Source organism: Saccoglossus kowalevskii, chromosome 12, assembly GCF_978046115.1.
Source record: "Saccoglossus kowalevskii chromosome 12, keSacKowa6.1, whole genome shotgun sequence".
Taxonomy (NCBI): Eukaryota; Metazoa; Hemichordata; class Enteropneusta; family Harrimaniidae; genus Saccoglossus; species Saccoglossus kowalevskii.
Genome location: NC_140652.1, coordinates 35999880 through 36023112, shown reverse-complemented (window position 1 = coordinate 36023112; position 23233 = coordinate 35999880). Strand labels below are relative to the sequence as shown.

Here is a 23233-nt window from a genome sequence, read left to right as displayed (position 1 = left end):
ACAATGGTGTACAAGGAAAAAACAAAAAGGGGCAAGAGTATTTCCAAAGATTTTTGAGGATCATGGAGTCGACATCATTTCTGCTCTTCGCTTCACTGTTTGTCTTGGCTGCTACCATAGATCGACCAAGAGTGGATGTTTCTACCGGTACGTTGATCGGCACTGTCACCGAGTTTAGCAACGAATATGTTGACGGTACACACACAGTGCATGTGTACCGGGGTGTCCCGTATGCTGAGCCACCTGTTGGCGAGCTGAGGTTTGCCCCACCGAAACCCAAAACACCATGGGAAGGGGAATACGATGCTAAGGATTTCATCGCTGCGTGCATACATGGATGTACTAAGATTACATCCATGGTGCATACAACCATGGAATCCATTGATACCGATCGATAAGATCCAAGACGAAGATTGTCTCCATTTAAACGTGTTTGTACCGAAAACACAGGTGAGTTCAAGTTCAAAGATGAAATATTGACAGAAATTACAATAATTTATTAAATAAATATAATTTAATTTATTGCAACATGATTTAAACGTGAAGGTGCTTGTCGAACGGTTTAGTTTCCTTCAGGCAGCACATATAGTGTCCTCCGTCGCTACCCAAGGTACGACCATTACCTTATAAGGCATTAGATTGAACCACTGACGACACTACTAGATGTTAGCGGCCTGACCTTATAAGGTATTACACCACTGTACATATCAGTGAATGTTATGACTCATCACTCACCATTATTTGCCATAAACTGCATCTGGATCCTGTAAACAATGTTGTATGTGTAAACAAATAAAAGCGGGTGTTTGAAAAAAAAGTGAAAATATGGAATAAGAAGTGCTTATTAATAAAATCAGGTTAAAATAAAAGCACCCATTGTCAATAACATGCTAACTTTTCATACAATGCTTAAAAGTATATCCTGACTTACAAGTGAAAAAAGATGGTAGGGTTGGGTCCAGGTCTCCAGAGGGCACTATCTATAGTACGAGGCGCGGAATGTAAATTTATTATTTTGTGTATACTAGAAGAAAACGTGCTAATAATTCAAAATTACGTACGTATTGGAGGCCATGGCGTGTGTGTTTTAAAATGATGTGTGCATTTTTAAAAAAACGGCGTGACTTTGCGTTTTAATGGTATGTGCTTTAAAAAATCATGTGTGTATATTAAATGGCGTGTGTGTTTTAAAAAACGTGTGTTTTAAAAATGACGTGTGAATTAAAAATGATGTGTGTCTTAAAATGACGTGTATGTTTTACAATTACGTGTATTTAAAAAAAACGTGTGTGTTTAAAAGGACATGTGTATTTTAAAAATAATGTGTGTTTAAAAACATAACGTGTGTGTTTTTAAAAATGGCGTGTGTTTAAAAATGAGGTGTGTGTTTAAAAATGACGTGTGTGTTTAAAAATGACGTGTGTGTTTTTAAAAATGACGTGTGTGTTAAAAACAACATGTGTGTTAAAAAATGACGTGTGTGTTTTTAAAAATGGCGTGTGCGAGGTCGAATGAAAATTTCGTGTGTGTAAAAAGAAAAAAACGCGTGCATTAACTTATTTACGCCTGTTGGGGCGCTGTTTTGAATAGATTTTTTTTCGTTTGCGTGTTAAAAAAATCGCGTGCATTAACATAATCACGCCTGTGGAGGCGTCGTAGTGGTAGCCATTTTTGTTTGTGAATTTCTATAACGTCAATAAGGAAAATAAAATTTGTATAACGTCAATAAGGAAATAAAAAGGAACTTGTCCAGCACGAACGTTTTATTCATTTTGCCCTATAAATTTACCGACACTGTATACCTCAGAGACATGGTGATTTATTCGTGTGGTTGGTTGCTGAAGACAATGCGTGGACGTCTGGTACAATGGGGCAGAACAAAGTACTCACAGGCGCTCGGAACGTTTCTTGGGTAATAAAAAAAATGACCTAAAGTAGGGTCGGCATAGTTAATCAGTCGCCGGTACATTCGCCTACTACTCATATGATAACACAAGGTAGGAAAGCGTTCACACCATGACACCGAAATTGTACGAAAATAACACAATTTTCAACCAACCACACGAATAAATCACCAGGTCTCTGAGGTATACACAGTGTCGGTAAATTTATAGGGCAAAATGAATAAAACGTTCGTGCTGGACAAGTTCCTTTTTATTCCTCAGCTCCTGAGAGCGAGGTTATTTGTAGTTATGTTGGCGATCGCCGCTGTGTCTGCGGAAGTACTATGGGGGATTGCATGATGGGAGTGAAAAGTCTTTTGATCAGTAAAATAATTTTAGAAAAGTGAAAACTAAAGTGACTGTGAAATAAAGGTTGGTTTTAAATATTAAATATCATGACATTTGGATGTAATAATTAAAGGAAATTGAACTGGTATGAAAGAGCAGTAAATGTAGCCGGAATGCAAGGTCAGAATCCGGGCTCAAAATACGTCACAATACATCCATCAAGGCAGTTGCAAAGTGTCAACAACTATGGATGAGGTAATATACTTCGTTTGCAGTTTGCGTGAATGGCCGGAGAGAAAAAAAAATCATGCAAATTCTGTGCTTCAGTAACAGTATCTACTACTTTTTTGTGCAATATAAATTTATACAAGAAATGCTGCCAAACTGAAAGACATGTCAAAAAACAACCTTGGGACGTTTACCTTGAGAAATTGAGAAGACAAAAATTCCTTGGGACAGTCGTCGTGAAACAATAGACATGCTTCGCCAGGGTATCAAGGTTATTTTGATTATTTGAAGATCGAAACTGCTGATTTATGGAAGAGCAAAGTTCAATGTCATTGGCACAGGAATGCCGTGTTTAGAGGAGTGACTCGCTAGAAGTATTCGCCGTGACTCCGGACTTTTCATTCGGGTTTATACAACACTTACTTGTTACTATCAAGAAGGTTTAATATCTTGTTTGTATTTGCACAATGTGAATGAGGGATTTATTGTCAAAATATATACAGGTGCTTGTATGCCTAATGAAACCAAACAAAATTCGACGAATGCACATCCGTTTCATGTGTTAAAAGAACATTGTGATGTTCTCATGGAATTGTTAAATCTTGGTATCATTCCCAACTGTCACCAAACTGTACGTATTGACGACTCTATGCACTTCTGGAACTTGTGATAATTTTCTGGAAACTGTACAGCAAATCACAAATTTTCCTTATTAATTGTTCATAGTTTTTCTAAATTTCAGTTTTTATTGTTCATAATTATTTACAGTAATAACATATTTTTCCGATTGTGTGCATGACAGCTTTGCCCACACACAATAAGACAGGATGATATGTACAGATATGTGTGAGTATGTTTCATGGATTAATAGGCCACACCTTTGTTTCAATTCCAACTACATCTCTGGAAATATCACTTGCTGTTTATCATCCATATTTTGATATCCTACAATGTGTCGATTGCGTATCTGGAAATTCTAACTACTATTTCGTAAATTTTGACCAGCCTTGCTTCTACCAGTCATTTAAGTCAACTCCCATATTGTCCTTCACATTGAAGATATATTGTAAATTACACAGAGGTAACATTACAATACATTTTCATTCACATTCTCATGTATTACATAACAATCTTTGAGCTGAGGCAGTTATGGTTCTACAAACATCACCAGTTCTCTTGTTTCCTTATTGAAGTTATAGAAATCCACAAACGAAAATGGCTACCACTTGAGACGACGCCTCCACAGGCGTGAATAGGTTAATGCACGCGATTTTTTTAACACACACATGAAATAAATCTCTCAAATAGCACCCCCACAGGCATAAAAAGGTTAACGCACGCGTTTTTTGCACACACACACACGGAAAAAAAATCATTCAAAACAGCGCCCCCACAGGCGTAAATAAGTTAATGCACGCGTTTTTTTTCTTTTTACACACACGAAATTTTCATTCGACCTCACACACGCCATTTTTAAAAACACGCGTCATTTTTAACACACACGTCGTTTTAAACACACGCGTCATTTTTAAAAACACACGCGTCATTTTTAAACACACACGTCATTTTTAAACACACACGTCATTTTTAAACACACACATCATTTTTTAACACGCACGTCGTTTTTAAACACACGCCATTTTTTAAAAAATCCACATCGTTTTTAAACACACGCCATTTTTAAAAACACACACGTCGTTTTTAAACACACACAACATTTTTAAACACACACGTCATTTTTAAACACACGCCATTTTTAAAAACACACACGTCATTTTTAAAACACACGTTCTTTAAAACACCCATGCCATTTAATATACACACATGATTTTTTAAAGCACAAACCATTAAAACGCACAGTCATGTCGTTTTTTTAAAATGCACACATCATTTTAAAACACACACGCCACGGCCTCCAATACGTACGTACTTTTGAATTATTAGTACGTTTTCTTCTAGTATACACAAAATAATAAATTTACATTCCGCGTCTCGTACTATAGATAGTGCCCTCTGGAGACCTGGACCCAACCCTACCATCTTTTTTCTCTATGACTGACAACCTCCCTTAGAGAAATCATGAAAAAAAAAAATTTCTGACATCACCTCACTAAAAGTTTCTAATGGTCTATTCCTAATAAGCAAAATCAACTGCATGTTTCCAGATTATATTATGACCTAAATAACACATGGAATAGGAATTTGTATCCAAGCTAAACCTGTCTATATGTAAACACAGTGGAGTGAGAGTGAATCGTTTTATCACAGTGTATTTTAAGAATGTAGTAAACTTTTGTTGGGCAAAACAGAAAAAGATTGATAAAAAAAATAATACTGATTGACTAACGATTTTTCTATCGAAAAATTATGAAAACACTGATGTCAACGTTAATTATGTCACATGACTGCTTACTGAACTGAATTAACTTTTCTTCCCTTTTCCTAAAAGTTGTGAATATTATCTGCTAAAGTTATTTAAGTACCGGTAATCTAATTCTCGACAAAATATATGAATTTTATGTCATATATGACCTATGATGAAAGAAAACAAGCATGTCAGAGATATTTTAGCTGTCAGTATGTTAAAAGTCCAGTCATTCAACAAATACATCGCCATTTTAGATGATTGTACATTGAATGCTTTGTAATGACAGTGATAGATTGGTTTTATTCACGTCAATGCAGACAATATTTACATAGGTCTGCTAAGTCTGAAATATCGTGTGTAGTGTTTTCATTGGCTTGGTGTCTTTCCTATTGTTTTGTAGTCTGAGTAGTTCTGAGATTTTGCTTCAAAAACGAGTTAAACATTTCAAAACTCCAACAACTTTACAAAGCCATGCAAGAAATTTGAAAACATATATCAATGATCATAATGCAATACTTATTTTGTGTCAGAGAGTTTTGATGATAAACTTAAAGATGAGAAAAAATAAAAAAAAGTGATAAGGGTTTATTTAAATCAGCTGGCAATTTCTTTCAAAAAACTGACTATAGCAGTTTTGTAATCAAAACATAAAAATATTTACTTATACCAACTTTTTCAATAAAGGGTAAGCATGACTTCTACCCCAAACCTTGTACCTTAAGAGTCCATATACTCTATATAAACAACATAACTTACATTACAAGATTTCCAATTATGATTTAATACAATCTACAAATAACAAAGTTGTATAATAATGTACAATCTGTGGCGATAGTTAAAACAAATACTGAATCACAAGTACGTAACAAAAAACAAACAAAATAATAAAAAAAAATAATTAAAGAAAAACAAATATATAAAATAATTAAAAATACAATACATCAGATTCTAATCAGATGAAATAATATACATTCTCAGACATTGGGTCACATGACCAAAAGTAGAATAAAAGTTATTATTGGTTTCTATTTATCTGTTTCAGAGTGGTATAAAGTCTGTAATGATGTGGATACATGGAGGGGGTTTTGTCATGGGTTCTGGAACTGAGATGTACGATGCAACAATACTATCTGCATTGAATGACGTCATCGTGGTTACTATCAACTATCGTTTGGGAGTCTTTGGCTTATTCAGTACAGGTAACAGGATGTCAAAAAAACACACACAGTATTTTTTACAGTTATTAAAAACATAAATTTTGTTTTGTTTGGCTTAATCTAAAAATTGACACCTTAAAGTGCAGTGGTCAATGCTCCATGCATGTGCGATTTAAAAATTGTGCTCATCGATAAACAGTGATTTTTTGACAACCAAATGACTTTACCAGTAGCAAGCATGAGTACAACTTCTTTCAATCTGAATAGAATGGAATGGAATGGAATGGAATGGAATGGAATGGAATGGAATGGAATAGACAAAAATTCAAATTTTGTTTTGGTCATATTGTGTTCCTTTCTCTGGGGAACAATGTAATGATAATATGTCTAAATCAAAGAATTTATTAATTCACTTATTTGTTTATGCAGGTGATGACGAAGTACCTGGCAATGTTGGTTTTTTAGATCAAGTAGAAGCACTTCGTTGGATTCAACAGAATATTGCAGGTATATTTGTTTCAAAATTAACCTCAGATACTGATACAAATACAATAGAGATTCTATGTACTGGATGTGCTACAGTAGTCTAGAAAATATATAGGATGACATTCTGCATTACGCATGTATTAAGATACTGACAGCCTCCCATAGAAAACGTATGACATTCTGTATTGCGCATGTATTAAAATACTGACAGCCTCCCATAGAGAACGTATGATATTCTGTAATATGCATGTATTAAAATACTGACAGCCTCCCATAGAGAACGTATGATATTCTGTATTATGCATGTATTAAAATACTGACAGCCTCCCATAAAGAACGTATGATATTCTGTAATATGCATGTATTAAAATACTGACAGCCTCCCATAGAGAACGTATGATATTCTGTATTACGCATGTATTAAAATACTGACAGCCTCCCATAGAGAACGTATGATATTCTGTATTATGCATGTATTAAAATACTGACAGCCTTCCATAGAGAACGTATGACATTCTGCATTACGCATGTATTAAAATACTGACAGCCTCCCATAGAGAACGTATGATATTCTGTAATATGCATGTATTAAAATACTGACAGCCTCCCATAGAGAACGTATGATATTCTGTATTATGCATGTATTAAAATACTGACAGCCTCCCATAGAGAACGTATGATATTCTGTATTATGCATGTACTAAAATACTGACAGCCTTCCATAGAGAACGTATGACATTCTGCATTACGCATGTATTAAAATACTGACAGCCTCCCATAGAGAACGTATGATATTCTGTATTATGCATGTATTAAAATACTGACAGCCTCCCATAGAGAACGTATGATATTCTGTATTATGCATGTACTAAAATACTGACAGCCTTCCATAGAGAACGTATGATATTCTGTAATATGCATGTATTAAAATACTGACAGCCTCCCATAGAGAACGTATGATATTCTGTATCATGCATGTATTAAAATACTGACAGCCTCCCATAGAGAACGTACGATATTCTGTAATACGCATGTATTAAAATACTGACAACCTCCCTTAGAGAACATATGATATTATGTAATATGCATGTATTAAAATACTGACAGCCTCCCATAGAGAACGTATGATATTCTGTAATATGCATGTATTAAAATACTGACAACCTTCCATAGAAAACGTATGACATTCTGCATTACGCATGTATTAAAATACTGACAGCCTCCCATAGAAAACGTATAACATTCTGTATTACACATGTATTAAAATACTGACAGCCTCCCATAGAGAACGTATGATATTCTGTAATATGCATGTATTAAAATACTGACAGCCTCCCATAGAAAACATATGACATTCTGTATTACACATGTATTAAAATACTGACAGCCTCCCATAGAGAACGTATGATATTCTGTAATATGCATGTATTAAAATACTGACAGCCTCCCATAGAAAACGTATGACATTCTGTATTACACATGTATTAAAATACTGACAGCCTCCCATAGAGAACGTATAATATTCTGTATTATGCATGTATTAAAATACTGACAGCCTCCCATAGAGAACGTATGATATTCTGTAATATGCATGTATTAAAATACTGACAGCCTCCCATAGAAAACATATATTATGTATTAAAATACTGACAGCCTCCCATAGAGAACGTATGACATTCTGCATTACACATGTATTAAAATACTGACAGCCTGCCATAGAGAACGTATGACATTCTGTAATATGCATGTATTAAAATACTGACAGCCTCCCATCGAGAACGTATGATATTCTGTAATATGCATGTATTAAAATACTGACAGCCTCCCATAGAAAACATATGACATTCTGTAATATGCATGTATTAAAATACTGACAGCCTCCCATAGAGAACGTATGATATTCTGTAATATGCATGTATTAAAATACTGACAGCCTCCCATAGAAAACGTATGACATTCTGTAATATGCATGTATTAAAATACTGACAGTCTCCCATAGAGAACGTATGATATTCTGTATTACGCATGTATTAAAATACTGACTGCCTCCCATAGAGAACGTATGATGTTCTGTATTACGCATGTATTAAAATACTGACTGCCTCCCATAGAGAATGTATGATGTTCTGTATTACGCATGTATTAAAATACTGACTGCCTCCCATAGAGAATGTATATTTTAAATTATGTATATATTGAAATACATACAATTTCACATATGTGATACTATTCCTGCAGAGTATAGATTCCCATAGAACTCATGTAATGCCATTCCTGGAGTATAGTCTTCCATAGAACACAAGTGATGCTGTTCTTAGAGTAGTATAGTTATAAAGACATGTGAAGCCGTTCCTACAAAGTATAGTTCCCCATAGAAAGCATATGATGCAATTTCTATAGCTTATAGTGTTCCATAAACCACATGCCATTCCTACAGAGCATTATTGCTTCCCATAAAACACATACAATGCCATTTCTGTAGAGCATAGTCTTCCATGGAGAACATGGGATGAAATTATTATAAAATTCACTTTTGTCTTAAACTACAATCTTAGTGTCGAATTGTGAGGCGTATTGATTGTTTGGTTTTTTAGCATTCGGCGGTGATCCTTCCAGAGTTACTATATTTGGTGAGAGTGCTGGCGCCGGAAGTACGCATATTCACACCATATCTCCTCTAAGTAAAGGATTGTTTAAGAGAGCTATTATGCAGGTGAGTTTTCAGTAGTATGATGTACCCAAATTGGCCTCTGCTTACAGAAAGAGGCTAGGTGTCTTCTCAGTAACAACTGAATAATAAATGTTTCAAGCCTTTTTCACTTGTTTCTCATGTACTATTCAACAGATTTCAATAAAACTTGATTCATAGATGCGCTGGGATAATGCACAGACCTGATTAGTTTTTGGATGAAATTCATGCATTTTAATTTAAATCTGAGAATTTAATGACCTAATTTACATACTAATTAGCCAATTTTAAGCATTTTCTCTTGTTTCTTATGTATCGTCTGCCCTCGGGCTGTTGTGGTCATGACTACCACCCCTGGGCAGGCAGAAAATCGTTATTTATTATTTAACTGTTAAACTATAGCTAATTGGAACCACCCTGATCATTGCTTGCAGTTATATTTTTTAATAATAATAATAATAACTTTATTACACTACTAAAAAACCTTCAGAGGGTTTTTGTATGGTAAGGAACATAAATACATACAATACATAAGAGATAAAACTAAAATACACATATGCTTACTCTAAATATAAATGACAAAGACAAGTCTATTGTCAAAATAAGATATATTACAATGATATTGCCTTCAATAAAAACAATCTTCAAAATGTGTATTGACGATGTGTTTCTAATATAGAATAGAATAATCCTTAATGAAATCTGACATTTCGGTTTTGGTAAATGCTGTATTAAAGCTTATATAGAAGATACAGTATTTTTAATTTATACTTCATGCTTTCAATACCTTCAGCACACAGGAGTTCTTTCTAAGCTTTCTTTGATTAATAGTTTATTGTGACTGATTTTGTTCACATTTTTTGCATAGAGTGGTGCTGCAACCATAGATGGAATGTGGCAATATAATAAAACGTTGTCTAACCTGATTGCCCATGGTGTTGGCAAAATTGTTGGATGTGACAAGGATACTTCCAAGGATTTAGTTGACTGTATTCGTAATGTACCAGCTGACCAGTTAAGAAATATATCAGATCCATCAAATGTAAGTTTATTATTTAATATTGTTAAAATTTTACCAGGACTTGGGAAGCTTAAATACTAGTAAAATATATCTTAACCACCATAATGCATGCAAACAAATTGAGAAATTAATAATTAAAATCTCTAATTGAAATTGATATTTTTTGTTTATTATTGCAATGTTGCCAACAATGTTAGTAATGTATACTTTATACGTTTAGTTCAGGCACCGTCTAGAAACCAAATGTGAAGTCATATCTCAGACAATCATTGACCTCTCTCATTCAGATTTTATACAAGGATAACAATGTTAGTAATGTATACTTTATACCTTTAGTTCAGGCACCGTCTAGAAACCAAATGTGAAGTCATATCTCAGACAATCATTGACCTCTCTCATTCAAATTTTATACAAGGACAACAATGTTAGTAATGTATACTTTTTATCTTCACTACAGGCACCATCTAAAATCCAAATTCAAAGTTATATCTTAGACAATCAAGTTATTTGTTGATTTGAAAAAAATGGCCAATTGGTGGCCATTTTTGACATTGCAGTTTCTGATACATTCTCATGCTAACAATTCGTCAAAATCAGCGACAAGCATTTCTGCCTCAACCAATCATGTTTAAACTTTGGTTATACGTCATACATAATGTCACACATCTGCACATTTATTTATTTCATGATCAAGATGGAAAAATGATGGTCATTTCACTGTTAAAATTTTTTTGAATTCAAACATTTCTGTCATTCTGGAACCAGATTTGGTCATGTATGGATGAATTTCATTCAAACTTGTTACATACTATGATTGATTCAATTACTTTACGTCACTGTGAATCATTATTCGTGGAAATACAATAGTGCCTGTGCAATGCCCACTCTCACGTTAACTATTTTAGATCCGTGTCCTACTGAAGTGGGCAGTTATTGATTGTTTTTGTCAAAATGGTTACTCCTATCCAAGTAAATTTAAGATATATCTCGTGCTGTAGCCACGCCCACCTATCCTGAAACGGTCGACTGTTTCCGGATTTCCGACTCTCGCCGAAAGTGCGCCACCAAATGCCAAAATATGAGAGGAAGCCATACTCCTGAGCTGTACTTATATAACACTGCGTGATTCAACATACTTTTAAACGATATACATTTTTCGGTCGGCATTTCTTTTTTTTGTCAATTTTTTTTTTTTTTTTGAGATAGAGAGTTTTTAGAAGTTGTTTTCAGAACAAACGTTTGTGATGGTTAAACGTTGTGTTGTGGGCGGTTGCAGTAATACGTCTAGTCATAGTGTAAGTATTCACACTTTTCCAAACGATCCGAAGGTGCGACGTCAGTAAACGAAAGCCGTGAAAACAACGAGAAAAGGTTGGGGTGGACCTTCTCCTTACAGCGTCATATGTAGTGTCCACTTCACCTCAGATTCTTTTTTCGAAAAACTGTCTTCGGCCGTGAAAAAACAACTAGGTTTTAAAGAGAAGCGCCGACAACTTAAACCTGGCGCAATACCAACAATTTTGAAAGAAATAGATTCCGAATCAGCCCATGATCACCGAGGCGGATTTCAGAAAAGAGAGAGACGTCGGGTAAGTGTTTCAAATCATTTGACTTGTTTTGCCATCCTGATTATCGCTTTATAGAGACAATTAAGTTTGCGTTATGTAAAGGTATCAATAATTTTTGATAGTAATACGAAAACGACGCGTCGGACAAACAGGAAATTATGCAGTCCTTACACACTGCTAATTGTTTTCATTTTCGCAGGCTAAAAGTTTCTGAATTGTTCGGTGATTGGTGTTGAATGTCGAATTCACACCTCTGTTACTTTCCTTCTAGCTTGATCTGCGAAATAATTTATGGGGGTACTGGACATCTCGACCCCAAAAAATCCCGACCCGTTTTTCATACCTACAGCCAAAACAAAGTCAGCTTGGACTTTCAGTTATGAGACATGACAAAACAAACGCTGCCAGTGATAGATTTCGCGAATAAAAAACAAAATTAACGCAATCAAAGGCGCCGACCACACGCGTTGGAAATACTAGCAGATAGTACACGATGTTTCGAATTAAAAGATGTCGATCAACGTTGAACTGGATAGAGGTTCGCGTCGCCACATTGAGACAGGGTCGCGTCGATGCGGTGGGTCGAGATGTTCAATTTGGGTCGAAATGTCTTGGGTCGAGATGTCTAGAAATCATTTATGGAATAAGAATCCGGGCTTTGGCTGTCAATGCGTTATCACCAAGTAAATAAGTATGACAATCACGCTAACTCGAGTCCACTCTGAATTTGTCTGTATGTGTGTTGCTCTCAATTATTTTTGTTATCCAGTCATGCACTTGTCCTCGTCGTGACCCGACGCGTTCACCCATTTCAACTGAATCTATTTCCACGCGGCGGTCATTTATTTAGTAACTGTGATTTGTCGTTTTTTTTAGTTATTTCCCTATTTTATTGATCACTATAGTTTAACGTCTAGAATGTCAAAATATGTTTACTTTTTATTTTAATTTTGATGCTTCTACTGGAAATGTACTTCAATAGAGCATGTATGATATGATTCTTTATGGTTTTCTATCTACTATTGTTGAATCAAAATGCTCTCATTATAATTTACAGATTACGTAGAAGAGCTCTTCAATACACTAGACTTGTATGTTGGAGGAGATTGTGTATTACATACACTTGATGATGCACCCCTGCCACTCAACAGCCAGTATGCCCACCCTGACAAAGTCTCGGCAGTTCATTGCCACACTACAAGATTCACATAACAGTGTAAATACATTTCCAGATGCTGCAACAATTATGCTAATAAAAAACAAGCTACGTTACACAGTTCACAAATTTTATTTAGACTTGTGATGAACAAAGAAATATGACAATGTAAACATTGGATTGTCTGTACATGTATGTGAGGAAAATAATGTGAATAAAATATAATTTGTACATGGATTACTATTACTATAGTATATGGTTTTAATTGAGTGACACTGTGTGACAATGAAAAAAGGAAACACATCTTCAGATTTTGGAATCTATGAAAAACCAAGATTTGGTAATTTAAGTCCTAAATAATTCTCTGACATAAATATTGATAAATCTGTTACTGCTCACTCTGGTAGTACTGTAGTCTTTTTCAATGAACTTCAAGTATCCCCTCGTTAACCTGTGGAGGTTTAGAAAATAAATAAGGTCACAATCTTTATTTGGCATTTGTTTATACGTAATTCATTCGTTTTATGATGCATCTTTTTTTACTATAATAAAGGCAACTATTATTATGTTATATATGTGTTTGAATTATGGATGAAAAAAATATTGAACACATTTACAATTAGTACATAAGTATAAGCAATTGCCACCCAATCCTCTCAAACGATTATTCAAAAAATAATTAAATTTTTTTTCTTCATTTTCTCTTCATAATAATATGTCAATTTTATTTCACCAAACATTTTTCAAATTTACGTTTAAAATTTTGAAACTTGCGGATGTAATGCACACCCGCGCTTCGTGTGAAGGGAAGCCAGGTCAAAACATTGGGCATTTTACGTGTGTAGAGCAGCCCACAGAGACGTCGGCCGATCCCAACAACCATATCAGAAATTGTTGATGGTGGAAAAAAATAAGAGTTTCATTTGTGCAAAAAAAAAATCAAACGTGATAAAGTAAAACGCCGATGACATTCGGGCCACACGAGACACTCACGCCTTCGACCATGAACGAAAATCCAATATATCGATGCCAATGCACGTTTGAACGAAGCAGGCAATATTTCTGAGGAAATTCGCGATCTAAGTTTATCGAGCATAATAAAGAGTTCACACATACCTCTTTGAAATTATCGATAAGATATTTTATAAAGAGTAGTAAGCTCAACTAGAACAAAAAAAACTAGAACTTCTTACCGACTCGAAAGTTGTCCATTGCCGAGGTTCAGCGATAGTTTACAAACGTGCGCCGGGGACGGTGACATCACTGCGACCAGCCACACCAGAACGGACATATCTCGCATCTAACTCAACCCCATGCAACAAATTTGATATCCAAGTGTTCATTATGGCCCGTTCTTCCTCGACGAAAAAGTACATAAGTGACAATTTAGTCAAAGACGAGAAAACTGCACAAGAAATTTGCCTTATTTACACGTATCGGCAATGCGAGCTGCCCAGCAACTTCCCTTTCTGACGTCACAAGGGGAATTTCTGTATGGCAATGAATAGCTAATGAGGAGCCTCGTTTTAAAATACAAAAAATAAAGTTGCTGTAGACTGAGTTTAAAACACATTTTTTCACTTAAAAAAAAAAAATTTATGCTTAGAAACATAAAAATTAATAATATTTATGTATCAATTGATAATTTTAGACGTGAAAATAGCAGCCATTTCACAGGCACTTTAAACAAATCACAGTAGGAGTTATCTATCGCAAACCAAATACACCTGTACATGAATTTCTGGAGAGTTTTGAAGTCTGTCTCGAACATTTTTCAAGTAACAAAAAACGTTGTGTTATCCTCGGTGATTTCAATATAGACGTTAGTTGTACAAATATTTCACAATTTGAATATGTTACCTTACTTAATGAAAATAATTTTCAACAAATCATAGATGTTCCGACCAGAGTAACTAGTACTACATGCACAACAATAGACCATTGTCTCATAAATTTTTCTGATTATTTCATCGAAGGAGGTACTATTGAAACTGATATTAGTGACCATTTCCCAGTGTTTGCCCTATTCAGGGATCTACATCATGTTTTTAACAGAAAGTCGGTTAGATATAAATTTGACTTCTCGCAGTTTCATTCAGATGCATTTGAAGCGGAAATGGCCAATATTTCTATAATTTATTGGATCCGAATTTGGCATATGATTATTTTTATAATTTGTTTAGTGATATAATTACTAAACATCTACCTAAGAAAATGATTTATTCTGCATCAAAATCATCACAAAAACCATGGTTATCTAAGGGGCTTCTCATTTCAATTAAAACAAAACATAGACTTTTCTCAAAAACTAAGCGACATAGTCCCAGTTCACCAATTCACATTCAATACAAAATTTATCGTAATATTTTGTCAAAATTATTAAAAATTGCTAAGAAGTCTTACTTTTCTGGCAAGCTGGCAAATGTTATTGGAAATAGCAATTAAACATGGCAGGTTATAAACGAACTGCGGAATAATCAGTCATGTAATGATCGTTTCCCACATAAACTTAGAGTGAGTACTAACCCAGATGAATTTGTGACAGAGGGTAGGGATATTGCTGAGAAGTTTAATTTGTATTTTGTTAATGTTGGTCCAAATTATGCATCTAAAATCAATTGTAATGCCAACTTCAATGATTACCTTGATAGTAGACAATCACATTCATTATTTTTCAGCCCAGTTTGTGCTCATGATGTTTTAAAAGAGATCGATAAATTAGATCCTAATAAAGCAGTTGGCTATGACAATATGTTCCCTAAACTTATCAAGCAGGCTGCTGAACAAATTGCTGAACCACTGGCTCATATTTTTAACTGTTCTGTGTACACGGGTATATTCCCTGATAAATTAAAAATAGCCCGGGTTTCTCCATTATTTAAAAAAGGTTGTGCATTTGAAGTTGGTAATTATAGGCCGATATCAGTGTTACCCATTATTAGCAAATTGTTTGAATCTTTAGTAAATAAACAGATGTGTGCTTTTCTAGAAAAATTCCAAATTCTTGATGAAAACCAATATGGATTCCGTAAGCATCACAGCACCAAATTAGTTTTGCTGACCTTACTGCTGAGATTTCAAAACAAATAGATGACGGTTTTATCACATTTGGTATTTTTCTAGACCTCAGAAAGGCTTTTGACACCATTAACCATACCATATTATTGTCTAAATTACATTATTATGGTATAAGAGGGTCTACTTTGAGTTGGTTTGAATCTTATTTAGAAGACCGCCAGCAATATGTTAATTTAAATAATTGTAATTCTGATTATAAAGTAATTTCTTGTGGGGTCCCTCAAGGGTCCATTCTTGGACCACTTTTGTTTTTAATTTATATAAATGATATTGTAAAATCATCCAACACTTTCCAGTTTAGGCTTTTTGCTGACGACACAAATCTGTTTCACTCCGTTAAAAATGATTCTATTGATATTGGCCTACTTAATTCAGAATTGAATAAGGTTTGCACATGGTGCAAGGCAAATAAATTAACCATAAATATTGATAAAACAAATTTTATGGTTTTCAAAACAGCTCAAAAGAAGACAAATATGTAAAGTTTATTAAATATTGATAACTCTCCTATTGAACTTGCTTCCTCTGTGCTATATCTTGGTGTCACTCTCGACAGATCACTTACTTGGAGACCTCACATTAATAATATTGTTAAAAAAATTAGTAAAATGATTGGACTCATTTCATATCTGCGTCACTACCTACCCAAATCACTTATAATATTACTATATAATTCACTCATTCTTCCACACATAAGCTATTGTATTGAAATATGGGGCAACACTTTTAGTACTGTTATAGATCCAATTTTAAAATTACAGAAAAAATTTATTCGCTTAGCCACTTTTTCAAATCCCTGTGCAAGTAGCTCACAACTCTTTAAAAGATTGGGCATTCTTGATGTGCATAAATTATGCAAGTTCCAAACGCGCATGTTTATTTATGACCTGAAGGGCGATCGTTATGCTCGTTCTCTGGGTCATTATGCCTCTTCAATCTCTCACTCTTATTTGACACGTTCAGTTATTTCTGACAAACTTGAAATTCCAAAAGCTCAACTAAAAACAGTTTAACATATTCATTAGTAAAACACTGGAATGATCTTCCAATTCCCATTAAAACATTAACATCAAGAAATCGCTTCAAGCTTACCCTAAAACAATTTCTTTTAAATAATTGAACATCAATTTTATTGTTATTTTTCTATCATTCAATTTACAGTATTGTCATTTCACTATTACCACCATATTTCATATAATTTTTCTCCTTATGTATTATGTACTCTTAAACAATATATTAATATGATTTATGATTTCACTGTCCTTATCAGTTTTTTTCTGCTATCAGTGAATATGCAAGGGCTAGAGACTAGATTAGTTCTACTAGAACTACCTCTCTTGTCCTCGCCAGATAGTTATGTATATCTCTATCTTCGTTTTGTACTTTGTAATGTAATTTATCTGGTGAAATAAAATTGTATTGTATTGTATTGTATTGTATACATTAGACATTATGGGACCTTTGATACCCATGGTGGCCATTTTGTTTCTAAGAAATACTAAGCATTATACTTTAAATAAACATGTGCACATTTATTAATTTGAGAATACAATATGGTCCAATATATTGGCCATTTTAATGTTTTAAAATTAATTGAATCTGTATTATTACTGACATCACCTTTCTTTCCCTTCTAGGGTTTACTCGCAGATGCACTTGAAATGCCTGGAGTTCAACTTGCCTTTCTTCCTACAATTGATGGATTTTTAATTAAGGAGGATCCCATGGATACCTTTTTTAAAACTAAAACATTCAATGATGTGGATGTGATGTTTGGCACAGTCTCTGATGAAGGAATGATCTTCCTTTTTTCCCTTTTTTCTGATGCAGAAAATGAAGGTCCTCTGATATTAAACAAGACTACATACGATGCAATGTATCCCAATTTTCTTTTTACTATACAGCCAAATGAAGCAGTGTTAGATACAATTAAACTACTGTACGTTGACTGGGCTCATGTTGATGAAGAAAACGCCAATTATTTAGATGCATTAAGCCAGATGGCAAGCGATATCTTCTTTGTATGTCCCATAAACCGTGCAGCACGTGCTAGTGCTGAAGCCGGACTCAATACATACGTATATCAAATGACACATGTACCTGCAATGACAATATGGCCTTTGAAAACTGACACAGCCGTGCATGGTGATGAACTAGGATTTGTTTTTGGTTATCACATGCTTTCCGAGAAACAGATGGCGCTTGGCGGTGATAACACAACCATGTTTAAATGGACTACAAGTGAAGTAGATGCCGAGCTGTCTTTACAAATCATGAAATACTGGACTAATTTTGCTAAAACTGGGTGAGTGCAACCACTTGTTTTTTGTAGGGTTTTGATGCGTTCATAGTACTTCGTCCTATAGTTTACTGTTCTCATACCACTAATAGTCCATATACCCTCAGACAACTAATAAACAGGCTGGCAATGCTATTGTGTAGAGTTGTCAATCGGCCTAATCCCCAAGAAGCGTGTGTCGCGGCTATGCTGATGGTCGGCTCACACTTTGCCAAATTTTGCCATATGGCGAGTACACACATCGAGAATCCGTGGTCTCGCATGCATGCATTCTCTGTATTCAGTTCAGATCAGATCACACTGAAACGAGAAAGTTTAACTTTCAGTTGCCCAATAATATTTTTTTTAGTTTAGCCAAAATTGATCATATTTTAGGAAAGTAACACTTATTTGAATGCAACATTTCCTGTTGAAAAACTGCAGTATCTCACAAGGTCGTGCATTTTCGCGCGACTTCGTGGACATTTTCTTATCTCCCCCAGTTGTTTATAAGCTTAAAACGTTATCGCAAAAGTAAACACAAGACACAAATTAGATCAAAAGAAATACCTGTGTTGTCAGTCTGTTTATTAATTGTCTGAGATATACAACACCTGTAAATAATTAAACCTGGGTATCGGATAGAAATATGATTAGCTGGTTCACCTTACGTCAGGGAGGTTCTTAGTACGATAGCCAGAGCCAACTGTTTATTCAGCAGTATAAATCATAGTACAGTCTTCCCTACAATGCGATATTATGCTTGGGTTGCATGTCATAGAACTGCAGGTATTTTTCATTGCAACAAAATGTTTCACAATCTAATTCACAAAATTCATGAAAATTTGTTTTTTGTGAAAACAAAGAGGTTTACAGTACTTTTGATAATACTGTTTGTTTTTTTGCATATATATTAACAAGGTGCATATGACAAAAAATAGACATTAAGTAGTTTGAATGAGTATGATCAAAAAATGAACAGGAAGTATTTTTTTACACATACCACATTTATTGGATTATTTTGAAATTTGCCATGTTGCATCTTTATACACATGATTTTGTCACCATTTTGGATTTCAACAAAACGATAGAAATTGTGGTGCATTTGTTTCTCAGGACTGCTTTAGCCGATCAACTGGATATTTGGCATGCAGGTTATATGGCAATAATATGACTTGGCTGCCATCTTGGATTTTGAGCAAATTTGGGGCATTTGTATCTTATGAATTCTCCAACCGATCACTTGGTATTTTGCATGTAACATCTATGACTAAAGCATGTTTTGAAAAAAAATATATCAGAGCGTAGTTATTAAGTCATATTCATACTTAGACTGCTCTGTAGCTTTATTTCAAATTGATTTTAACAAAATTATTTAATATCTATATATTCCAGTAATCCTAATCTCAGTTCTCTAAGTGACGAATCAAATGACGATGACTGGCCAATGTTCACCATACCTGGTTTAGCATATAGAGAGTTATCACCATCCATGGTGAATCGTTATGCATTAAAGGCGAGAGAATGTGTATTCTGGGATGAATTTGTACCAAAACTTCTGCAGCCTTCTGGTGAGTTATATTCCTCATTTTTTCACATGGATTATAATAATCACATGGCTTGGTGATTGTTGTAGAGAAATGATACAAGATGGTACAATTATAGTACCGGGGTAGGTTAAATTGATAATCAGTACAGTGTACTATAGACACTCATTAAATTCCTACAACACTCAAAACATAGATCTGTATTATCACATGCATAATTTGTGTTCCATTAAAGTGCCTGTGCAATGCCCACCCACTCGCTTCCCATTTTAGATCTGTGCCCCACTGAAATAGGCAATTATTGATTTTTTTGCTGAAAATGATTACTCGTATCCAAGTAAATTTGAGATATTTCCCGTGCTGTAGCCACGCCCACCTATCCTGAAACGGTCGACTGTTTCCGGATTTCCGACTCTCGCCGAAAGTGCGCCACCAAATGCAAAAATATGAGAGGAAGCCATACCTCTGGGCCGTACTTTTATATCACTGTGTCATTCAATGTACAACTGTACTTTTAAACGATATACATTTTTTAATCGGCGTTTCTTTTGTCTATTTTATTTTATTTTTGAGAGAGCGAATTTTTAGAAATTGTTTTCACAACAAACTTTTATGATGGTTAAACGTTGTGTTGTGGGCGGTTGCAGTAATGCGTGTAGTCATAGTGTAAGTACTAGTATTTCCACGTTTCCAATCGATCCGAAGGTGCGAAATCGGTGGACGAAAGCCGTGAAAATAACGAGAAAAGGTTGGGGTGGACTTCTTCCTAACAGCGTCATATGCAGTGTCCACTTCATCTCAGATTCTTTTTTTTTTGAAAAACTGTCCTTGTCCATGACAAAACAGCTAGGTTTTAACGAGAAACGCCGACAATACAAAACGTTTTCGAAAAAATAGATTCCGTACCAGCCCATGATCACTGAGACGAATTTCAGAAGGGAGAGAGACGTAGAGTACGTGTTTCAAATGATTTTATTTTATTTGCGATCCTGATTATCGCTTTATAGAGACCACCCGTGTTATGTAAAAGCATGGAGGTAGAAAAGAGATCTCTTTTCTACCTCCATGGTAAAAGGTAGCAGTAATTTTGATAATGACACGAAAACGAAGCGTCGGACAAACAGGAAATTACGCAGCCCTCAGGCTGTTTTCATTTTCGCAGGCTAAAAGTGTTGCCTTTACTTGCAGCTTGATCGGCGTAATAATTTACGGAATAAGAATCCGAGCTTGAGCTGTCAATGTATTTTTTTAATATGATGTCATAATCATGAAAATCACGCTAAATCCACTCTGAATTTGTCTGTATGTGAGTCGTTCTCAATTATTTTTGTTATCCAATTAAACGCCGCAATTCACGCACTTGTCCCCCTCATGACCCGACGCAATCACCCATTACAACGCGGCAGTCATTTATTTAGTAACTGTGTTTTGTCGGTTTTTTTTTTAAATTATTTCTCTATTTTATAAATTAATAGTGTCTCGTAACCTGCTAAATAACAAGACGATTCAGCCGTCAAATTTGATTTTGTCCAATGCCGGAGTCCAGCGACAGTGTACAAACGTGCTCCGGTGACGGTGACGACCACGGTGACTAGCTACACCAGACCGGACATATTTCGCATCTGACTCAACCCCATGCAACAAACTTGATACTATGTGTTCATTATGGTCCATTCTTCCTCGGACGAACAAGTACATAAGTGGCAATTTAGTCAAAGACGAGAAAACAGCACAAGAAATTTGCCTTATTTACACGTATCGGCAATGCAAGCTGCCCAGCGACTTCCCCTTCTGACGTCACAAGGGGAATTCCTGTATGCAAATGAGAAGCTAATGAGGAGCCTCGTTTTAAAATACACAAAAATAAAGTTTCCGTAGACTGAGTTTAAAACACATTTTTTCACTTAAAAAAAATATTTATGCTTAGAAACATAAAAATTAATAATATTTATGTATCAATGGATAATTTTAGGCGTGAAAATAGCAGCCATTTCACAGGCACTTTAAATATCACCACAATGGTACTCACGTTTCACGTTTCAATTTCAATTTATATGTAAACACATACCTCATTTACATAAATTGTTTTTTTTTCTCTCATTAAGGTGAGTCATGTGACAAGAAAGAGGAGTCTAAATACTCCGAAGAAGTCAACCAACCGTGATTGTACAGTAAAAGACAAAAATGAATGTTAAGACCTCATTGAGATTGAGAGAGCTTTGTTTTTGTCTGGAATAGTGTTTTCTTCGTCATCATGTCTACTGTTACTATGGTTACATACATTGTCGATCAGTGGAGAATGAAACACTATCACAGGAGTTACAACAAGTCTCCTTGCTTTCTTGCTTTCAACATGATCTTAACAACCATTCATTTCAAAGGTCAAAGGTGACAACAATGAATGAACATACCAATTATAGTGATATGATATCTGCTGTTAGAATGTGATCTGTGATCTGTATACAGGTGCAGTCTAGCGCCACCTACAGTTGAATGTGTATAATAAAAATCTCTTTTTATGTTACATGGATATAGTTGAATGTTAATAGTCCCCATTCGAACGAAGTCTGAAAACGAGGACTTATAATTCGGTCTCCGCCCGTCCGTGCGTCTGTGCTTCCGTGCGTCTGTGCGTTCGTGCGTCCGTCCGGAGTCATATCTCAGAATCCCTTGGACCGATTCCGATCATTCTTTGCATGTGCTTAGTACTTTATGTGGGACATATGCACATGCAGTGGTTTAGCGATTCGATTCAAAATGGCCGACTGGCAGCCATCTTGTTTTTTGAAAATGTTGTATTTTGGACATGCTTTGTCAGTTTTCATTCAAATTTAGTACATAGATCATACATGTTAGGGTACATGTCCCCGACCATCCGTGAGTTCCTGAGTCCGTCCGTCCGTGTGTCTGTCCGTCCGTGCATCACTCTGTCCAGAGTCGTATTTCAGAATCCCGTGGATCGATTCCGTTCATTCTTTGCATGTGCCTAGTACCGTATGTGGGACATATGCACATGCAGTGGTTTAGATGATTTGATTCAAAATGGCTGACTGGCAGCCATCTTGTTTTTTGAAAATGTTGTATTTTGGACATGCATTGTCAGTTGTCATTCAAACCTGGTACATAGATTATACATGTTAGGATACATGTCCATGGCGATTTATTTCGCAATTGGATCAAAGATGGTCGACTGGCAGGCATCTTGTTTTTGTTTTTTTTATGTGGTATCTTGGACGTGCTCTGTCAGTTTTCATTCAAATTTGGCACATACATGTACTTTATACATGTTAGGATGCATGTCCATGACAATTTGTTTCAAAATCTGGTCAAAGATGGCCGATTGACAGCCATCTGACTTTTTGGCCTTACTGCTATATTTCCACAATTTATGTACCATTTTCATTCATATTTGGCACATACATCATA

At 35.1% G+C, this 23233-nt stretch overlaps 1 protein-coding gene and 1 long non-coding RNA gene across 2 annotated transcripts; one reads left to right on the top strand and one right to left on the bottom strand.

Annotated features, from left to right (window-relative positions):
* Positions 1–340: 340 nt before the first annotated feature.
* LOC100372871 (acetylcholinesterase-like) lies at positions 341–22331 on the top strand. Its single transcript, XM_085506636.1, has 8 exons — positions 341–450; positions 5870–6026; positions 6414–6491; positions 9065–9183; positions 10028–10201; positions 17620–18287; positions 19656–19831; positions 21913–22331. The coding sequence occupies exons 2-8, from the start codon at positions 5888–5890 to the stop codon at positions 21969–21971; spliced, it is 1413 nt and encodes a 470-aa protein (XP_085362762.1). The 5' UTR covers positions 341–450; positions 5870–5887; the 3' UTR covers positions 21972–22331.
* Positions 13018–14474, bottom strand: LOC146735766 (uncharacterized). The gene is made up of 2 exons (XR_014931276.1): positions 14098–14474; positions 13018–13355 (listed from the first exon to the last, which is right to left on the bottom strand). It is a non-coding gene; the product is annotated as an uncharacterized LOC146735766 (long non-coding RNA).
* Positions 22332–23233: the final 902 nt, after the last annotated feature.